Genomic DNA, 21,650 nt, shown 5'->3' with positions numbered 1-21,650 from the left:
ACTGCTTTCCTTCCCTTCCATTTACCGCCCCCAACCCCGGTATTACCATCTTCTCTTCTCCACTTGAGATCATCTCCTTCGTGCAAGTAGCACTCCTTACGTGCTGCTGCAGCTGTCTCCTCCTCCTCTGCTAGCTTCCCACTTAAGTCAAGACTGAGCGGAGCCCGGTAGTCTCGCTAGACCTGCTAGCTCTTCTTCACTGCATCTTCAGCAGGAAGCTGTCAGAGAAGGAGGCCGCAGCCACAGCAGGTAAAGAGCGCTGCTCACTGACTCTTCCTGTTGGCAGGAGGCCATCATGCAGGGGTCATGAAGGCTGGGGTAGAAAGAGAGGAAGACTCTGCACCAGCTGTGATCTGCTACTGTCTTCTCTCTGCAGACGGGGGGGCTAAAATTTCATGTGACACCTGAGGTGCCTCTTCCAGTGCTGCCAGTCAAGCTTCATACTAATCCATTCCCAATTACCTCCACTCATTCACTTGCATTGCAAGTGCAGGCATTTTTGTCTTACAAAATGTGTAGGGATGGGGATTAGAGCACCAGGAGACTGATGTACTAAGCTGTGTTGTACTTTGCAAAAGTGTCAATGTGCAAAAAGAACCCACAGAATAACCTGCATATTTCTGTTGGCCATATTTCCCTGCAAAATTTAACTTGTGCAGAAATAAGTGCTTTTAAATAAATAAATAAGCAAACTTAAACTAGATAAGGTGATGTGACCAGTTAAGATACATCCAAGGATACTAAGGGAACTTAAAGATGTCCTGGCAGTTCTACTGACTGACCTTTTCAATGCTTGTTTAGACTCTAAAGAAGCACTGAACTATTTGACAGTTCTGGAGGACTGGAAAAGGGTGGATGTGGTTCCTATTCATAAAAGCAAGGAAGAGTTTGGGAACTACGGGCCAGCTAGCCTGACCTCTGTGGTGAGCGAACTAATGGAATCACTGATAAACAGAGGATAGTGCAATTTTTGGAAGCCAATGGATTGCAAAATCCAAGGCATCATGGTTTGCTAGAGGTAAATCTTGTCAGACAAATCTGATAGTTGAAAGGAGAGTTGGAACAAGGGAGAGCACTAGACGTAGTGTACTTGGATTTCAGCAAGGCCTTTGACACGGTTCCCGCACAGTAGACTTATAAATAAATTGAGCGCCCTTGGTATGAATCCTTGAGTGACTGACTGGGTTAGAAACTGGCTGAGTAGGAGGCATCAAAGGGTAGAGGTACATGGAGTTTTCTCTGAGGAGGGGGCTGTTACTAGCGGCATGCCTCAGGGATCAGTCCGGGAATGGTTCTTTTCAACATTTTTGTGAGTGACATAATGGAAGGGTTGTCAGGAAAGGTTTGTCTTTTGCCAATGATACCAAAATCTGTAACAGGATGAACAGCCAGGAAGAGGTGGAAAACACGAGGAGGGATCTAGCAAAGCTCGAGGAATGGTCTAAGATCTGGCAGTCAAGATTTAATACTAAAAAATGCAGAGTAATGCATTTAGGATGCAAAATCCCAAGGGATTGAACAGTATTGTAAGTGAAATTCTTCTAAGCATGAAAGAAGAGTGGGAATTGGGTGCGATTGTATCTGATGATCTTAAAGTGTTCCAAGAAGTGGATAAAGCGATGGCAAAAGCCAGAAAGATGCTTGGCTACATAGGGAGAGAAATGGTCAGCAGAAAAAGGGAGGTGATATTACCCCTGTATAGGTCCCTGGTGAGACCTCATTTGGAATTCCGTGTACAATTCTGGAGACCTCATCTTCAAAAGGATATAAACAGGATGGAGCTGGTCCAGAGGGTAGGTAATATGATGGTCAGTGGTCTTCATTCTAAAGCATATGAGGATAGACTTAAAGATCTAAACATGCTTAACCTAGAGGTAAGGTGAAATAGGGGACATATGATAAAGACATTCAAATATCTCAAAGGTTTCCATGCCCAGGAAGTGAGCCTTTTTCAATGGAAAGGAGACTCTAGAAAGAGGGGGTCATGAGATAAGGTTGAAAAGGAGCAGACTCAGGAGTAATTTTAGGAAATATTTCTTTACCGAGAGGGTGGTGGATGCATGGAACAGTCTCCCAGTGGAAGTGGTGGAGACAAAAAGAGCATCTGAAGTCAAGAAAGCATGGGATAAATACAAGGGATTGCTAAGAAAGTGATGAGAATTATGATGCTAAATTAATTGGGCGGACGGTCAGACCGGATGGTTGGGCCATATGGTCTTTTTCTGCCGTTATGTTTGTATGTTTCTATGAGTGCCCCTTTCATGAATGGCTAAAGACAGCTGCCCCAGTACCACCAGGTGACTGGTTTTAGCTGCTCAGCGATGGTTTTCAGAAACTAGCATCTAGTTGCCCAACTCCATGGTTAGAGGGCTTGAGCGCCTCCCCTTCAGCATTCATTGGCCCAGGACTCACCGTTCGAGTCTGCTTGGAAAGTCAGGGCTGCCGGGTCATCCCAGTGCTGAAGACTCAGGTGCGCCACCTCCTTTGTGCAGCTGTCGAGGGGAAGAGGGTCCCAGCCAGGAGAGCTGCCTCTCAACTGCAAGGCACCAAGAAGGAGCAGGTCAGAGGTCAGAGTTAAGTCCATGCATTTGCACCAAGCTGCTGCCTCCTTCCCTGATCCCTTGCCAACCTCTCCCCAGGTACGACACCTAGAGGAGCCATGCGCGAGGGAGACATGCCACGAAGGGTGGGGCAATCTACCAGTGCCAGAACGGACACCAACTGGGACAGCACGCTAACTTCTCTATTGGGAAGGAGCGTTGAACTTCGCTGCCTGGATCTTACTTTCTGTCATTTCTGGTTTCACGCTTTTGTGTGACCCAAAGACGATCATGGCCGTTTTGTGATGTTTATTGACTGTATGTGCTGGCTGTGGTTTCTCTGCTAATCGTCTCCTCTCCATGCAAGCGGCTTCTCCTGTGCCGTGAGAGTCCCACGAGCAGCGATGTGCTGTCAGGTTCTTATGTGAAGCCTCTCGCCAGTTCTGCTCCTGCTGGTGAGATGCTCCTAATTTTCTTAAGGTAATTTACCAGGGGCTCCCGAGAGTGCCCTCCAGCACAACACTGCAGATTCTGCTCCTCTTGATACATAAAACGTTCGTTAACAGCAGACTGCCTCGCTCCCTCCTTCTGTCTAGCCGGTAATTCTGCTTATAGAATTGTGTTTGTGGGGGGAGGGTGGGGGAGTTTCAATCTGGTTACCTCTATGTGCAAGAAAGCCACCTTTTTAGAAGATACGTCCACTTCGCCCCATTTTTTTTTTTTTAAATTGAAAAGCCTGTGGATTTATTTTGAGTCTCACATTTCATGTCTGCACCTTTGGGCTTTTTCTATTTCTCCAGATAGCTCCTTGATACTTCTTTCTCCTGCCACCTCAACCAGGCCCAAATGGGTCTCCAACATAGGCGTTACTTGTTTAGTTTGGAAGGGAAATAGGGGGCAAGGGGTAGGGTGGACATATTGTTGGCGGAGGTGCAAAAGGGGACCAATTCAGTACTAGCACCAGGAGAATTTAGAGAGGAAATCTCTCCTCTCCCAAACTATGCTTATGGTCTAAACGGAACCATCAGTCTTCATTCACAGCTTCCCAGATATTTTTTTTCATTCACTTTGACTCCCACACTTCCCTTCCCAATCTGGCCCTTGCAACGCCTGTCCTGCTGTCTGAGAGGCACAGACCCTGGCTCCCTTTCTAACTCGGCACTGATGAAGTCTGGAATCGGCCTCTAGGTGTCACCATTCCTCGAGTGCTGAGGTGCCTTCCCTCTCACACTCTCTCCTCTAGAGGCTATGAGCACGAACTCTGCAGCATCCCCGGCCCATGGAACAGAACCCAGGTCCAGGACTCGGCGAAGAGCACTGGGGGTGGGTCCCCTGGGTCAGCCCCGTGCGCTAAGGGCCAGATTTTATAACATGCGCGCGGGCATAGATTTGTTCGCGCAACCCGGCACGAACAAATCTACGCCCGATTTTATAACATGCGCGCGCTACTGCGCGCGCATGTTATAAAATCCAGGGTCGGCACGCTCAGGGGGGTGCACAATTGTGCAACCTGTGCGCGCTGAGCCGAGCAGCCTGCCTCCGTTCCCTCCAAAGCCGCTCTGAAATCGGAGCGGCCTCGGAGGGAACTTTCCTTCCGCTCCCCCCCGCACCTTCCCCTATCTAACAGACCCCCCAGCTCTAACTAAACACCCCCCCCCCGCCCCCGACCTCTGGGCAGGCGTAACTTGCGTGCGCTGGCTCTCCATCCCCCGGCCCGGTGGCTGTTCCGGAGACCTCGGTCCCGCCCCCAGAACGCCCATTTTTTTCAAGCCCCGGGACTTACGCGCGGCCCGGGGCTTGCGCCGCCGCCGACCTATGCAAGATAGGCTCGGCTCGCGCAGGGGGAGGTTTTCGGGGGTTGCGCCTGTATCTTACGCACGCAACCCTTTGAAAATCTACCCCTAAATGTTTGAAAAGGATTTTTGTGTAAGAGAAAAGCAATTACATCTGGTCGGAAAAAAAAACAACATTTGGTGTCTTTAGAGCAAAGTTGTTTTAGAAATCGGAAGCGCATGCACTACTCAGATTTGTAGTTTCAGCTACTAATATCATCAATTACTCCTCTTTTCTTTTCTTTTTTTTTTTTTTACCAAAAAAAAGTTTCAAAATATTTATGAGTGCATATGCTTCTTTTTTTTTTGGATCCCTTCATAGCGTAAAATAACTCATGTCACTGCCATTTATCAGCTTTCAGGCTGGATGTTACCACCACTTATCGTGCTGTAGTTAAAGGCCAGTTTGACAGTCACAGCTGAAGCACAGGGAACATGAGGAAGTCCCAGGAACCCTGGAGAGGGGGGTCCTCCTTGTGAAGTGAGTGTGTGTGTGTGAGTGTGTGTGTGCGCAGAGGGGGCATGCATGTGCGAGTGTGTGATCATATGTACGTGTGTGTGTGTGTGTGGTGGGTTGATGGCGGGGGGGGGGGGGGGGACGCTGAAAGTGGGTGTGTGTGTGCCTGTGTGTACGTTTGTGCATCTGTATTTGTCTGGGTGTCTGTCAGCATACGTGTGTGAGTGCGTGTCTCTGGGGACAGGGAAATACCTACCTACAAGTACCTGAATGTAACTTACCTTGAATAGGTGTGAGCTAACTATTTAAGTAAAATATATACATTAAAAAAAAATGTTGATTTAAGTATGCATGTGTGTCTTCTGTCTCTGTGCATATGTATCTGTGGGTAAGAGGGCTTTAGAGGACGTATATGTACATGTCTGGAGAGTTGTGACGGCGTGTTTGTGTGTACCTGTATCTCTGTCTAAGCATGTTTGGATAAGTTCTTGGAGGAGAAGTCCATTAATGGCTATTAATCAATTATACTTAGGGAATAGCCACTGCTATTAATTGCATCAGTAGCATGGGATCTTCTTGGTGTTTGGGTAATTGCCAGGTTCTTGTGGCCTGGTTTGGCCTCTGTTGGAAACAGGATGCTGGGCTTCATGGACCCTTCGTCTGACCCAGCATGGCAATTTCTTATGTTCTTATTTATGTGTGTATCTCTGCGTTGCGTCCGGGTTAGTAAAGGTTGGGGGGGAGGGGGGTGCAGGCAGGGGCGGCTCAAGGCCATCTGCTGCCTGAGGAGAGGGATGAGATGGCGTCCCCCCCCTCACCCTGCCCCCTGCCCTTTCACCCCCGCCCCCTCTCCTTTTGCCACACACATACCCATACATGCATGCACACATATACCCTCATTCACTTCTCTCCCTCTTCCATACACACTGCATCCTCTCATACACAGTCACAAGCTGCCACACACACACACACACACACACACACACTCACAAGCTGCCACACACACACACACACACACACAAACACACAAGCAGCCACACACACACACACACACACACTCACAAGCTGCCACACACACACATACACACACACACACTCACAAGCTGCCACACACACACACACACACACACACACACACACACACACTCACAAGCTGCCACACACACACACACACACACACACGTTTCCTCTCTCACGTGGAGCCTCTGCTCATTCTTTGACCCGGCAAGCCTGGCCTCTGCAGCGTCCCTCCTCTCTTCAGCCGCCGCCGGCTTGGGTCGGCAGGCCACAGCAGGGGCAGGCGGTGTGAGGCAGACACCACGGCGGCGTTCTGAGAGGGGCATTTTTTTTTTTTTTTGCCGCCTGGTAATTCTGCCGCCTGAAGCTGTCGCCTCATTACAGAGCCGCCCCCTGGTTGCAGTCTTCCTGGTTAGCCCGGGAGAGGGTGCACACCACGCTGCAGGCGGCCGTCTCATGGGCCATGTGCAAATGAAAGGGGAGTCCGGGAAATGTAGTCAGATTGCCAAAAGGGAGAACTTGGGGGGAAAAACATTTCGCGAGCCACTGGAACCAGAGAACCTGACGTCACTGGCCCAGCAGCGCAACCACCGGTGCACGGCAGACATGCAGCCAGCCTCTTCATGATGCTTCCTGTAGGCCTGTGACATCCATCGTCTCACTGCCTGCCGCGTCAGATAACCAAATATCTAAAGCAGCTTCACCAATATCAAAAACAGGTGAACACATACACCGCACACACACACACACACACACACACACACACACACACACACACACACACACACACACACACACACACACACACACACACACACACACACACATGCTCCCCGGTCTGGCACTGCAGCTCCTCCACTCTCCTGCACCGGGATGCTAATGAGAACGTCTCCGACACATTCTGCACGCTCCGCTTCCACTTCTTTCATACAGCATGGGCCTGAACGCAGAGCAGCACGCAGATATTTACAACACAGCCCTCTGACGTGACTAGCATGCAATTGTTTTTAAAGTTTCGTATGGCAGAATAAATAGGGAGGCTTCTTGGAAAACAAGGCTGCGCCACCATAGCCTGTGCCGCAGCAGTTACTCGCCGTCCCCTCAGCATGGGGTGCTAGAGTGAGGGAGGCGGCAGGGGCATTTGCTGTAGAAAGGCATTGGATATACTGAAGCAATCTGAGAGTAAAGGGCACACCTGTGGCTATTTGAGCTGTCAGAGAGAGCCCTAGGGATCCCCGGGGGCTCAGAGGCTCCATCATTCACGTTTAGGTTCTAGCAACTGGCTCTAGCCCAGCTGGACAAACCGAGCCAGCCCTGGCTTTACTCCAGTGCAGCTAACAGACTTGTCCTTCTAATTATTCAAAGACAGCCGGGACCACAGCCACTAAACAAAAAAAAGGGGATACAAGCTGGACTGGCTTAGCGACACGGAGCCAGCTGCTAGCCCGAGCGACAACCCTCTCCGTTTCCCCGACCTTGGGAAGCTCTTACCTCCAGGAGCCGGCAGCCCTCGCTCAGTCCTGCCGCCTCTGCCCTTGATCCGGGCTTCACCCATGCCACAAAAATGCCAGTGCGGTTCCCTCCCAGGATGGAGATGTCACTGCCCAGCTGGCCATGCGCAGGCTGCAAGGTGCTGGGAGGACTGGGCCCCGGAAGGCTGATGATCAGAGGCCTAGGAGAGGAGAGGAGAGAACCTTGAACCCCACCGCAGCAGCTCCAATAACGTCACAAAGACGCCACGGGGTTAACAGAGAGGACAGGACTCAGAGACGGAGGAGCGTGCAAAAACAGGGAAAGCAGCAGGTGCAGGATGAACTCTGGATCGCAGACTGCCTCTGACCGGTGCCGTGCAAGTAGGGAGGTGCCACACCACCCACTACCAAGTCGTTTGCTTTCTAATCTATTTAAAATGATTTGGAGGCAGACACATAAAAGAATGTTTTATGAGAGAACACAAAACTGGGTGGGGGGAGGGGGGGGGACTCAATGTGGAAGGAGACATGCACATGCAGGTCTGTGACGTTTTTCATATTTAGGGAGATTCTGATTGACAAAAGCTAAGCCCCAAGGATTTGCTCTCATCATCTGAGGATGAGGAAAGAATTTTTCCTAGGCAGGGGATGCCCACAACCTTGGTCTGTTATGTCATGGCCATCCCCCAGCTCATGGGCTTCCTTCCAGCCACTCACCTCCTGAAGAGGGGGTGCCAAGACAGAGCTGTGTCTGTCAAGGGCATGACGGTGGTGGTGATGGTGGTGGGGGCACTGAGGAAGGCCCACGACAGACAGGGCAGGGAGAGCGTGTCCCTATCTCAGCCTAGGAGAGGGTGGGCCTGGCAGGGCAGCATGCAGATGCAATACTGTCTTCCCAAGGGGTCGATCGGGGTTACACACCGAAAGCCAATGGGCTGCGTCCTCTTGGATAGATGCTGGACTGCGGTTATGTAGGCACTGGCACACTTTTATCACCATGAAGCGCAGAATAAGAAGCAAGGAAAGTGCAGGCAGAGAGGTGAAGTACAGGGAGATTAAGGGGCAGGCTTCAAGGTTACTGCAAATGGTGGTGGTGGGATTTGAACCCGGCTCGTCGGGTTTCATCGCTCCTTACTTTAATTACTCAGCTTGCTGCACTGTTCACAAGCACTGGGGGAGCCATACGCTGCAAGGACTGCTGAACTCAGCCTGTCGGAGGCATCTCTCGGACCTTGCCTGGAAAGGGAAGGAGGGAACGAAGGAGAGGCCCATTTTACCTGCACAGGAAAGTGCCACTCTCTGAGCTGACAGAAGACTTTGTCTCTGACTTCCTGGTGCTGAACAGACTGTTGAAGGACATAGAGGAGCTAGTGGCTACTGAAGGCGGGAGGATTCCTGCAAAGAGAGAGAGAGAGACAGCAAGTGAGGAGAGAGATGAGCCAGAAGCAGAGAATCAATTCCACAGGAGATCAAGATCCAAGCTGGGAGATCCCTCTGCCTCGTTCTCAGCCCAGGGAGAAGACCACGCACCAGATGGCCAGCCCCTCTGGGATGAACTGAGCCCCTCTGGGATGAAAGTGACCACATAGCTCTGCATGCAAAGGGACAGACTGGGCCCATCCTAATACCACAAGTTTATGGACACAGGGAGCAGAGCTGTTGCAAGGTTAATAGGTGCCCTTGGCAAAACTTATAACCTGCTGCCCCCCCCCCCCACCCCCCCGTCACACCCTCGCTACACACAAATAAAATTATACATTTATAATAATTTAACATAAACAATAAAGAAATATAAATTATCAATAGAGCAAAACCATACTAATAAAAACAATAAATATTTCATAACAGCTGACGAATAGAACAACATCTAGTAATTTAAAAGTCATACAAATTTTCCAAATACCAATAAACTTTTTAAAAACAGCTGACACATCAGACAGTATCCAATAATTAAAATGAATAAAGATATAAAAAAAAAAAATCTCCTGCTGTCCATACATGGGATCTTTTGAATTCCAGATGCCGTGAGATTGTTGTGGATTAGCAGGGGGAGAGGAGAGGGGTTGTTTCTCATAAACTTTATTCTCTCTCATATGCATACACATGCTTTCTTTCTCATACATGCACACACACGAACAGACATGCCCTGTCTCTCATACATGCACATATATGAACATGTTCTCTCTCATACTTCGCACACACACACACACAGGCATGCTTTCTCTCTCATACATGCACACTCGGACATGACCTTTTTCTCAAACATGCACACACAGACATGCCCTCTCATACATGTTCACACATGCTCTCTCTCATACTCCACACACACAGGCATACTTTCTCTCTCATACATGCTCACACATGTCCTCTCTCATACTCCACACACACAGGCATGCTTTCTCTCATACATGCACACACATGGACATTCGCTCTCATACATTCAAACACATGCCGTCTCTCATACACACATATACACACACAAACATGCTCGCTCACTCACAGCCCCTCCCCTGGCAGCACAAGGCCAACAGCAATAGCCTCGTCCTGCAGCCCACGGTCCTCTTTCTTCAGGCCTGCGGGAGCTGACGCTTCTCTACCTCCTGCACAGCTTCCTACAGCCGAGCAGGGACTGGGGCTGCCGTTATGGCTTCCTGAGTGGGCGGGGTCATGCTGGTCGGCTGCTGCCGCTGCTCTTCCTGTTCCTCATTGCAGCACGGCCCAGGCCAGTACTGCATTTTCTTGCGGCGAGGATGCGCTCCTCTTCTTCCCGCCCACGTGGCAGGAAGAGAACGTGCCATGGTGCGGTCCCCACGCAGGCGGGAAGAGGGAGAGACCATGCCGATGCCGCCCCCCCGACTGGTGGTGCCCTAGACGATCACTTAGACCGCCTATTGCTTCCACCGGCCTTGAATGGGAGAAAACCAGGACGGGCTCGGTCTGTGCCTTTCCACACGGAGATAGATGCACACGCTAATCATAAAACTTTATACACCTTCTTGCGTTCATATGTATGCACAAGAGCTTGAACTACAGGAAGAGGTGCAGCATGTCAGACAGTTTGCTAGCAGGGGCATAGCCATGGGGTGGGCCTCGGGGGTGTGGGGAAGCGCAGGGTCGTGTCTCATCTGAGCCAGCCCTTAAAGGAGCAGCAGTTAGAAGGCCTTGAGACACTGGAATCACTGATAGTCCATGATCCTCTGCTCCTTCAACCTGAAGGAGAAACACCAATGCCCTTGAGCTAGACCTGCAAACCTTTGGAGACCATCAAAGTCTTTCCTTTTATTTTTAGCAGCTAATTATTTATTAAAAGTTCAGGAATGTTTGGGCTGGGTAGAAGCCCATTTACATAATTGCTCGTCAGAAGTCTGAATGATTAACACTTTTATAAAAAAAAAAAACCAGTTGCCTTAACCACAGAGACAGTGTGAAACAGCAGAGACAGGCCAGGGAAACAGGAGGTACAGAGTGTTGCCAGATATTAAAAGGGTTTAATGGTCACTGCCTTGAAGCCCACACAGGACGGGATAAGATATGGGGATAGGGGACTTCCAACAGTGTCCTGAATGGGAGAAAACCAGGACGGGTGCACACTCGGACATGACCTCTTTGGTGGGGTTAATATTTCCCATATTAACCCCACCAAAGAGTTTCAGTTTTTGCTCTGCCACTGGTTTGCCCAGATGAAGGTAAGGTTAGAGTCCTCAGGCAAGTCTGGAGTTAAAGAGAGAAAGAGACACACGGGAGGCAACTGCAGTCAGAGGATGCCAGAAGACCCATCACCAGCTGTGGTTCGACACCACCGTGAGCTAGGGAAGATGAGGGGGTAGGAATCGGGCTAGAGAGGCGGGCAGAAAGCAGGGCCACGGACGATTTGGAAAACAAGCCAAGACGACATGCGAGGCGGAGTCTGAAAGAGGCCCAGGGGCCGGTGAAGCTCTCCAGCACTACATGCAAGGAAAACACGGGCTGGATGAGGGTACAAAAGAGAGGGAGCCTTCCCTGCGTGTCCCCACAGCCTGACTCCTGCTCTGGCACCCGGAGCCCTTCTTTTGCCCCGGGCGCTGCCCCCCCCCCCCTTCCTCTCCCTCTGCAGCCCCTGGTGATCCTCCCAGGAGAAGTCCAGCTGCTCCTTTCCCCGCCTGCTCTGCTGCAGTCGCTGAATCACAAGGCTCGGAGGCTACTTAATGTCTCAGCCAGAGATCCCACCTCATCTCATCTCTCGCAGCATAACTGTCAGTTCAAATTATGACCCTTTCTTACTGCGGGATCGATCGCCGCTTCTCCCTCTCGGCAGGAATTCCAGCCCTCCCTTCCCCTCCTCCACACCATTTTTTTTTTTTCGTTTTTTTTTAATCCTCTCCTTCATGTGCCTGCATTATGCCATCCTCACACCCCGGCCTCACTTCACCCGCACCTGGCGCCCTTCAAGGCTCTCTGCCCCCCTCCTGTTCCCGTTTGATTTTGCAACCAGCATCGCCTTCCTAGACTCAGGCCCCCCCCCCCCCCCTCCCCCACCGCCTGCCATGGCCCCTCTCTTTCGCCAGGCCGAGAATGATTCGGAGGGCTTCTCTCTCTCTCTCTGCCAGAAATCGTTCTTTTCCCCTTGCATTGCCTTCCCCGGTGGAAAGAAAAAAAAAAAAACCCAACAACACATTTCAACGAGGAAAGCAAGGTTGTTTGACAAGGGCAGCGACAGAGGCAGCTCTCAGGCGGCCATGCCGGCTGCACAGCAGTGCTCAAGCAAGCAGAGCACTGATGGAGAGAGGAGACAGGACTGGGGGAGGGAGAGAAAAAAAGGGGGGAGGGAGGAGGAGAGCGCAGAGATGACCAAGGCTCCTTATAGACTTGGGGCATGAGTTTGGGCAGATGCGTGTCGGGCATATATATCTACATGAAGATGGAGTGGGATGGGGAGGAGGACACAGAGTACAGAGAGGACATTAAAGAGTGTAGGGAATGCAAAGAAAAAGTGATAATTTCAGCATAGTTCAGTTAATTAACACCTGTAGTGGGTGAGAGAAACCATTCATATGATAATATGAGCATAGTTCTATCAATTCGCACAATGAAAACACTGAACCTAGGCATAAGGGAAGAGGCTGTCTTTCCCCTCCCCCCGAGAGTCTGGAAAACAGGGTTGCCAAATGTCAGCAAATTTACTGACAGCAAAACAAACAAACAAATGACAAGTCGGTACAAATATTTTTTGAGGGGGGGGGGGGGGTTCAGAACTAGGACTAAAAGGCTGAATCTTGGCAGGCATTAAGTCCAGCTGAGCAAAAATGGCAATGCTACAAAGTGTCAGTACAAAAGTTAGACTGTCAGTGAAAATAAGACTGTCAGTGAGAAATCGTTTCAGGATTTGACAACCCTGCTGAATAATCTTTTCAAGAAGGGCAGCTGTGAGCAAGAGAACAAGGGTGCGATAAGAAGTGCAGCAAAAGAAATCAGTTTTGGGGGGATTTTTATTGCCATCTCAAAGACATCTCTGTGGCTGTTTTGGGGGCACTTCGATGCCTGACCATAAACTACTGGAGAGGTAGTGCATCCCTCCGTTCTCATCGGCTGTCCCTACAGATGTGGAGCAAAGAGGGGAAGTGGAGTTGATACAAAGGAAGAGGCGACAGAGAGGAGCAGGACAGGGACTGGGTGCTGGGAAGTGGATCACAGGAGAGAAGGGAAGTTGTCAACAGAAAGTTAAAATAAATAAATAAATAAATCACTAAATGAGCCTGGGGAGGATGAGAAAAATTGGAACTGGAATCCTGCGAGGCCTGGGAATATACTGTAGCTCCCCTCCCCCCCCCCCCCCCAATCCCTCCGAAGGAAATCTTAAACTAGATTTCTGCGATCCTAGGAGGGAGCTCGGATATAATAACCAGTCCTCAATGCAACAGTGCTGTGTATGACTGCTGGTTATGAGTGGGTTTTGGCATGAAAGCCCTCCTTCCCAGAATATGAACATGCAATTAAACATTCGAGAGGTGTTACAAACGGACAGCTTACTATTCAGGTTTACAGTTAACGTAAGTACTAATCACTGATATTACCCAAAGGCAGGCATTGTTCTGTTTTATTTTTAGCATGCTACAGAATCAAATCTCCTATAGAGAAATATCCTTTAAGAACAAAACTACAAGTGTCATAGCAAGCTACTTAAAATTCCTTAACCGTGCAGCCAGCGGCTCCAATGCACCCGAACTGTGTGGGCAGCAGCGCCACCCAGTGACCACCGTCTGTCACTACAGGCTTGCTCTCCGATTCCCTTCCAACGCCTGAGCGATCCCCCACACCATTGAAATCAGATTCGGCACCTCACCCATCGCTGGCCTTGCCATCCTTTCACCATGCCTGCATTACCTGTTCCATACATCTTTCTGTCCATTGAGTCACAGGAAAAACTGTAGATGGAGAAAGTAAAAACATATTATGAACAGGTGCTTTATATTCCATTTCACCATTTCAGAAAAGCAAGGCTAGACGCCACCAAACCAGAACCTGACTATAGAGGGTCAGCTTCAGGGGAGGCAGCTGAGGGTTTTTTTTTTTGTTTTTTGTTTATGTGTTTGTTTTTCTGTGCCTATTGCAATGGACTGTAGGAGATTGGCAAAATGTTGAAACATGTGAAGGAAGTTCCAAAGAAGGACTTAGCTTTACTGTTTCTTAGAAACCAATAGCTAGAGTAGACCATCACTCTGCTCACACCACTGAGCACAGCTGCAAGAGTCACACCATTCCCTGCCAAAGCCAGCTCTCTCACACCATCCACCTCCCACTGTCAGCGCCCTCCCGCTCTGTACTATCCAGCAGCCAACACATTCACTCCCTCCCCCTCCCACAGCCTACACTCTCACCTCTCCCACAGTTCATGCCCTCTTTTTCTCCCACATCTGCTGCCATCTCCCCTCTCCCACAGCCTGCACCCTTACCCAAATTATGATTTATTGTATGGATTTTGATGTTCATGTTTAACTGAAATCAGCTTTGAGGTTTTTTTCTGTAATGTATGGAATATACATGTTTTAACCCCATGAGTTGCCTGCTGCAGGAGAAGCCTGAGGTCCTCAGGCCGGATGAGCTTGCATCCAGTTCCCCCAGCAGCCCCCGAGCGTCCCCAGCCGGTAGGCGCTGTAGGCCAGCGCTCCTAAGCGCACCAGGAAGTGGGGCGGGAGAGCCGTGAGCAGAAGCCCAGCACGGAGAGGGGAAGGATGAACGTCCCCGTTACCTTTTGAAGAGTGGAACGGTGTCCTGTTCTCTCTTGCGTCGGAGGGAGTCGGGGCCCGGAGGGAAAGGGAAGGTGGACAAGCGGTTAACCTCCTTCTCGTACTCTGCGTCGATCCCCTAAACACAGGCAGAGGAAGCGATGTTAACCACACTCTCAGGCGGCTTCAACCTGCCCAAGCTGAAGAACAGCAGAGCAAGGCCAGGCAACACGCGGCCCGGTTCCACGGGTAAAGCCACAGCTTCCGCAGCCCCATGACTCCCCCACCTAACCTAGACATTTCTGCAAAAAGCTTTACAGCAACGAACTGTATCAGACAGAGATCGGCAAAATCCAGCTTTATTGTGAACCGAGTTCATGGGGGGGGGGGGGGGTTGTGGAGAACAAAAGGAAAAGGAAACCAAACTATTTTTCGGGCTAGCCACGGTTTTCCTTTATCTCTTTTCAAACATTGCTCCAACAACTGGGGCTGGGACACAGGCTCATTTTCCCCAGGCCTCTCATCGTCTTCGGATGTCCGAGGTGGGCTCACGCTCTGGAGGATTTGAAACCCAAGCACCGGCATGCACCAAATGCACAATCCTCGGCGCCGCCATCTCAAAGAACTGTGGGCGGCGCCTTGAACCGTGTGGATAAGAAACATTTAATTTGGGGGGTCGACGACAATAGGAAAGTGGGGAGAACACAGGGGATTCTGACTAAACAAATTACATTTCTGGTGACTTGTGAGTACAGATTATTGGACCCTGGTATTTGCTGATTCTCTGATACATAACTCAGAAAAGGGGATAGGAGGATTTGTAGTTGCAGGTTTGACAGGAGGATTTCATAGACTGTGTTCAAATTTAACCAGAACACTTAGAAATTACTTTCTTATCAAAACCTGCATGGGACGTTCACAGGACAGATTCGATCTCTGGTTAAATCCAAAGGGTGGGAAAATGCTCCCTTTTTTTGTGTGATACTGACTCAGAGCAAGGCTGCCCCTCGCCGAGTCCCCGGTCTACAGCCCTCTCCCCATTTGTGTCTCACACACAAACGCCCCTGCTGGTCAGTTCTCCCTTCAATACCCCCGGCCCCTCGAAACCTCATCCTCCTTCCTGCTGCCGTCTTGCACCGCCCGCCCTCACCGGAAGGACGACAATGTCTGCCGACAATGGACGCACCTTGGCAGGCAAGAATTCGTCAGAACCGCTGCAGGACTCTGAGGAAGAGAAAAAAACAGGCATTGCCAATCCGACTAAAAACACTGCTTTCTAATGATGTCAGATCCTACCCCCCAGAACAGATCTGCAGGCAAGGAAAATGAGAGGGAGGGACTTCATCCCTTTGAGGCTGGAATGGAGACTGAGGCAAATAGCTAGTTGGAAAGGCCAGTGAATTTTAAAAAAATAACTATTCAGTGCTTGACCAAAAGCTGTAAGAGAAGCCAAAGAGCAGGAAATTGAGTGATTGTGAGGGCATAATGAAGCATTTGGGACCCACCCGGCTCCAAAACACCGACAGGCCGATGCAATACAGTGCGCTCAGCCTAGCGCCCAGGTTTACGCGCGGTTGGACGTGCGTTTTGGACACGCCAGACTAGCACCCGATGCAACAAGGAGATTAGCGGGTCCAAAACGCGTGCCCACACATGCATAGCTGATTGCGCTCATTGCATGTAAATTCCATGGAGAGGAAGCTATTAGCTATTACCCCCGATGCAGAAAATCGCTGGGCACCCAAAGCGCACTTTTTAATGCAGCAAATGTAACTCCAGCCCCAGAGATGGCATTAAATCAATCTGCGAGTCCAGGGCTCAGGAGAAATTTAAAAAATAGTGTCCTGTGTGGTTCCTATCGTTATTCTTAAACACCTACTGCTTGCGGTGTTTAAGAATAAAGAGATAATGGAACGGCTTGATGAAAAATAAATTCTGGATGCTACTGGGCTGGTATATTGGGCATCCAGAAATTGACCTGAAGTGGGATAAATCAGATGCTCGAATTGAGCGCACAATCATGTCTCCTGGGTGCCCGATGTATTTGAGCACAAGGGACGCATAATTCTTCCCTAGCACATCCTTTTTAATGCAGCAGCTCATTAAAATATAGCATCGGGTGCCCAGGAGACATGGGTGTGTGAGCGTTGAAAAATGGGCACTCACTCAATATGAGTGCCCTTTTTTTTTTTTTGAGTGCCCATTTTAACGCACATCTCATTGCATCAGCCCTTGAGGGGACAATATTAAGAGGATAAGTTAGCTGCATAAACTTATACCACACATTCAGTGGCACAGATGAGCCACTGAATATACCATCCTACTGGCAAGTTAGCTTTCGTGTAGTCCTAAAATAACCCAGCCAACTTAGCCAAATAACTCAACTCTGCCCTCAGAACACCTCAGGGTTATCCTGCTAAGATTTATATGGATAAATTACTTAGCTAGATAAACTGGAGGCATTTGGCACTCAAGAAATTTTAAATCCTGGCATTTGTTCAGTTAAGTGTCACAATTAGCTAGGTAAATGCACTGAATACGGACCCTGGGATGTCTTATCAGCTTCATTACAAAAAACACGAGTCTCAGATTCCCTTTTTGGATAAGCAGTCACTGAGATGACTGTGGTCCCCTAGAGGAAAAAGCAGGGAAACTGCATTGAGAATGCACAGGCCATGACATCCGAGCAAACAAAGGACAAGTGGACAAAAATGTCTATGCACACTCTCCAAACACTTATTCACCCCAGCTCCATAGAATTCAAGGAGGGAAAACCCCAGGACTCCAGTGACATGTGGTCAGGGTCTTCAAGGGATTCAGTGAATTTCCGGCTCTCAACCTTTTTTTTTTTTCAGCCACTGAGCAGGAGATAAACAGCAGCCTGCATCCCACCCCCTACAAGTGCATAAGAGAGGGGCTGGTGCTCCATGCCAATAAGAAGGCACGCTGGATCACCAACAAACAGAAAATTAACAATTTTATAATTTGTTACCCATTATTAAATATTAAATTGAAACAGCATATCCCAAAATCATATAATCATATAAATAGTAACCCCAACTCATCTCTCATTTAGAGTATATTACTGAACTATGTAACCGTAAAATATTGGCACACCAATATTTCTTGCCGAAATGTAAACCATTGTGATGGTATATTACTAAACGACGGTATAGAAAAATTTTCAAATAAAATCAAATCAAGAACTGAGCTGTGACGGGGGATTCTCACGGCAATGGGGCCAGTCGGTAGCAGATGTAGTTCAGGCATGAGCAGCACAGCACGGGGCAGAAGATGGGACTTTCTACCTCATGCAAAAAAAGCAGAGTCTGAGAATGCTGTATGGGACCGAGACGGCCATAAGCTGCTAGCTGAAGCTGTGCCTGGCGCCCTGTGAAGATCCTACAGCAGGAGGGCACGGAGATAGGATATAAGTGACTGGACACAGGGTCTGGATTTATTATGAAAAGTTAGCAGTCTAAGAGCAGAGGATTCTGCGACCTGTGAAGATCCTACAGCAGGAGGGCAAGGAGGTAGGATATAAGTGACTGGTCATGGTCTGGATTTATTATGAAAAGTTAGCAGTCTAAGAGCAGAGGATTCTGCGACTGTTTGTTTGCATCATGGTGCCAGCGGCAGCGTTTGAGTGTTAAGGCCTCCCATACTTTCTCAGTCTCTCAATGTGAGTGTGACCTTAACACAGGAGAAGAGGAGGCTGGGGAATGGGGATAAAACAAGACTACTGGAGATGGGTTGTGAGAAGGGAGATGGTGGCTGGGAGGCAAGGCTGCTGGGAGGTCTGAGAAGCAATCTGGGGACCATGATGGCTGGGAACTTGGAGGGGGCTGGGAAGCAGCACTGCTATGGCGTGAGAGGTCAGAGGGAATTGGGAATCAAGACTGTCGGGGACTGGGAGGCAGCTATGGACCAAGACTGCTAGGAACTGGGAGGTGGCTGGGGACCAAGACTACTAGGGACTGGGAGAGGGTGTGTGTGTAAGAGAATGTGTCTGTGAGAGAGAGAGAGAGGAGCATATGTGAGATATGTGTGAATGAGATGAGGAACCTGTGTGTGTATGTGTGTGAGAAAGAGGAGTTTGTATAAGTGAATAAGGGTATGTGAGGGAGCAGTAAGAGTGAGAGTGTATGTGTGTATGTGGTATGTGTGTGAGAGAAAGAGCGTGTGTGTGTATGTGTATGAGAAAGACAGGAGAATGTTTGTGCGCACCAACCCCCCTGCCCACCCAATCCACTAATCCACGACAATCTCAGTGTATCTGGAAATCAAAAAGTTCCCAGGTATGGGCAGCAGATGATTTTTTAAAATCTTTGTTAGTTTTAATCAATGGGGGTTATTTAATGTGTCTGCTGTTTTTCAATGTCTTTTTTTTTTGTTTGGAATATGTTTTAGAATTTTTGAGTTTTTAATTATTTGATGTCATTTTCTTTGTCAGATATTTTGAAATATTCTGTTAAATAGTATCAGGATAATTTTGAAAGGAATGCACGTGCATCCATAAATGCGTGTTAGTGGGTGTGCGAGCGAAGAGATGCTGCAATTTAAATTGTACTCACAAAGCACGTGCCATATTTCGGCTAGGGCTTAGTGGCTTTTACGCGTGTGCATGCGGATTTTAAAACCTGCTCACGTGAGGGGAAAACCATTTTTCACAACTAGTCCACCAGTTTGCCCAGTTGATATCGAGATCTTCAAGACCCCTCTGGTTCTTCAAGCCCCATCTTGACCACAAACTCTCACACTGCTAAATGCCATAAAACGTAAGATCTCCAGACTTGTTCCTCATCAGGACCAGAAGGAAAATTAGGCGGATAAATTGCTGACATGCTCCATGGTCAGGTTTTTTTAAAAATGCGGACTTACACAAGTAAGTGTTGGTCCCCTCCCAGAACGCTTATTTCCCATCCCTTTCCCACCACTTCTTGATGCGCTCACAAGTATGTACGCGTGGACCTAGAGGCTTCTTAAAATGCACGTTGCTTGCATGTGGCCATTTTTGCGCGAGCACCACTTTTAAAATCAACCCCGCATGGTTTTATTATTCTGGATGTTGCTTGATTTTATTGTTTCACATTTTATGAAGAATGGCAATGTTTCTGGTTTTTTTTTTTATTATTGCATTGCATACAGAGATTAGTGTTGTGGTTTCCAGTTCAGGTTTTGTCTGCACATCTTTAATTTTTACTTTATTGTCCCTTTATTCTATGATTTGGTGAGGATCCTGTCCCCCCCCCCCACCCCCTGTGTTCCACATGTGTGATAGAAGGTGAGACTATTCTGCTAGTGTGTAGTTTCTATGTAGGGGATCCATAGCAGACCGGACTTGCTCTGTTTTCCCATTAGGAGTTGTATTGGTGTTTTGAGGGTCAGGGTGGTAAGTATTTTTACAGCATACCTTTTCATATTATATACAAGCCGTTAAGCCCCGTTAAAACAGGGCTACATCCCTCTGTCTCTCACCTGCCCCCTCATTCTCTCTCCCACTCACCCCCCTACCTCCCTCCCCTCTCACCCCACTCCAGCCCCCACTTCCTCCCTCTGCCTCCCATTCAAGTCCCTCCCTTTCCCCCCCCCACTCAGTCTCACTCCCTTCCCTCCCTCCCCCCACTTCTCTCCACTTCCCTTCTCACTCTTCCCCTCAGTTCCCCACTCCCTCCCTCCCCCTCTGCCTCCCGCCCCTCTCACTCTCCCCTCAGTCCCCCACTCCCTCCCTCCCTCAGTCACCACTCCCTCTCTCTTCCTCCCCTCTCACTCATCCCTCACTCTCTCTGTCCAGGTCCCTCCCTCTCTTCTCATCTCTCCTCCCTCCCGCTGTCCACCGCCCGTTAAAAAGGGCTACATCCCTCTGTCTCTCACCTCCCCCTCATTCTCTCTCCCCTCCACCCCCTACCCTCCACCCCCCCACTCCTCCCTCTCCTCTCACTCAGGTCCCATCCCTCCCACTCAGTCTCACTCCCTACCCCCACTCTCACTCTGTCCCACTGCTCCCCTCCCCCCTCCCACTCTTGTCCCCTCCCCTCCCCCTCTCACTCTGTCTTCCCTCCCTCTCCACTGTCCCAACTCCTTCCCTCTGTCCCACTTCCTCCCGCAGTCCCCACTCCGTCCACCTCTGTCCCAACTCCATCCCCCCTCCCCCTCCCTCTATGTTCCCACTCCCCTCCTCAGATCCCCACTCCCTCTCTATCGTCCCTCCTCCCACTCACTTCGTTCCCCACGCCCTCTCACTACAGTCCCACTCCCTCTCTCTTCTCCCCTCTCACTCATTCCCTTCCCTCTCTCTGTCCTCCCCCCTCGCTGACCGACGCTGCCAACCCGCCGCCCCGGACGCCACCGCCACCCAACGCCGCCTGCCGCTGGACGCCGCCATGCCGCTGCCACCCACCCGCCGCCACCACGCCGCACCACCGGGACGCCGCCGCCGCCACACAATGCCGCCGCTGCCTTCCCGCCGCCGCCCGCTACCACCGGACGCCGCCACCACCCAAATGCCGCCGCCGCTGGATGCCGCCATGCCGCTTGCACCCGCCGCCCGCTACCACCGGACGCCGCCCACCCAACGCACGCGTGCCGCTTGCCACTGTAGCCCGCCATTTGTTTTTTTCTTTTTTTCTGACGCTGGGCTCAGACTGACGTGCTCGCCCGCACATGCGCGGTAGAGCTGGTCTCTACTGCGCATTTGCGGCACGTCGGTCAAGCTTCGTTTATTAGTATAGATATATATATATATGGTTGTTATGGATTGAGTGCTGGCAGTTAGTGTTGTTTTAGTATGGGAGGTTTACTATATTGGAATTGTAATTCATGTACTCATGGCTCTCTGAGTGCCAAGCCCATACCTAACACACATTACAATAGGCCTAATTCCATATGGGTTCCAAGTGTCTTTTTTGTTTTTTAGCAGGATATTCTGGTTGACATACAATATGTATATTAAATGTACATGCACTGCTTTAAGTGATATTTTTACCTCAGAAAACTGTATTCTGAAAGTCCTTTTGCATGCCTGGCAAGCAAGGTCAGCATATGTCCAACAGGCAACAAGCATGTTACCATTTATACACTGACAGGCCAATGCAATAAGACGCGCACAAAAACCTCTTACCTAACGCACA

General features: G+C 49.7%; 1 protein-coding gene across 3 annotated transcripts in view; it reads right to left on the bottom strand.

Annotated features, from left to right (window-relative positions):
- CARD10 (caspase recruitment domain family member 10) overlaps positions 1-21,650 on the bottom strand; it is a 115,694-nt gene that overhangs the window by 29,616 nt on the left and 64,428 nt on the right. For 2 of the 3 annotated variants that reach the window (XM_029590052.1, XM_029590053.1), the window contains exons 11-16: positions 15,707-15,744; positions 14,544-14,659; positions 13,679-13,719; positions 8,596-8,713; positions 7,338-7,518; positions 2,413-2,536 (exon numbers count right to left, since the gene is read on the bottom strand). In XM_029590052.1, the coding sequence (XP_029445912.1) occupies positions 2,413-2,536; positions 7,338-7,518; positions 8,596-8,713; positions 13,679-13,719; positions 14,544-14,659; positions 15,707-15,744 (618 nt within the window). The remainder of the gene's footprint in view (positions 1-2,412; positions 2,537-7,337; positions 7,519-8,595; positions 8,714-13,678; positions 13,720-14,543; positions 14,660-15,706; positions 15,745-21,650) is intronic. The other variant, XM_029590054.1, reaches the window with a different exon arrangement.

Source organism: Rhinatrema bivittatum, chromosome 2 (assembly GCF_901001135.1).
Source record: "Rhinatrema bivittatum chromosome 2, aRhiBiv1.1, whole genome shotgun sequence".
In the NCBI taxonomy this organism is placed as follows: domain Eukaryota; kingdom Metazoa; phylum Chordata; class Amphibia; order Gymnophiona; family Rhinatrematidae; genus Rhinatrema; species Rhinatrema bivittatum.
This window is presented reverse-complemented; position numbering and strand designations above follow the sequence as displayed.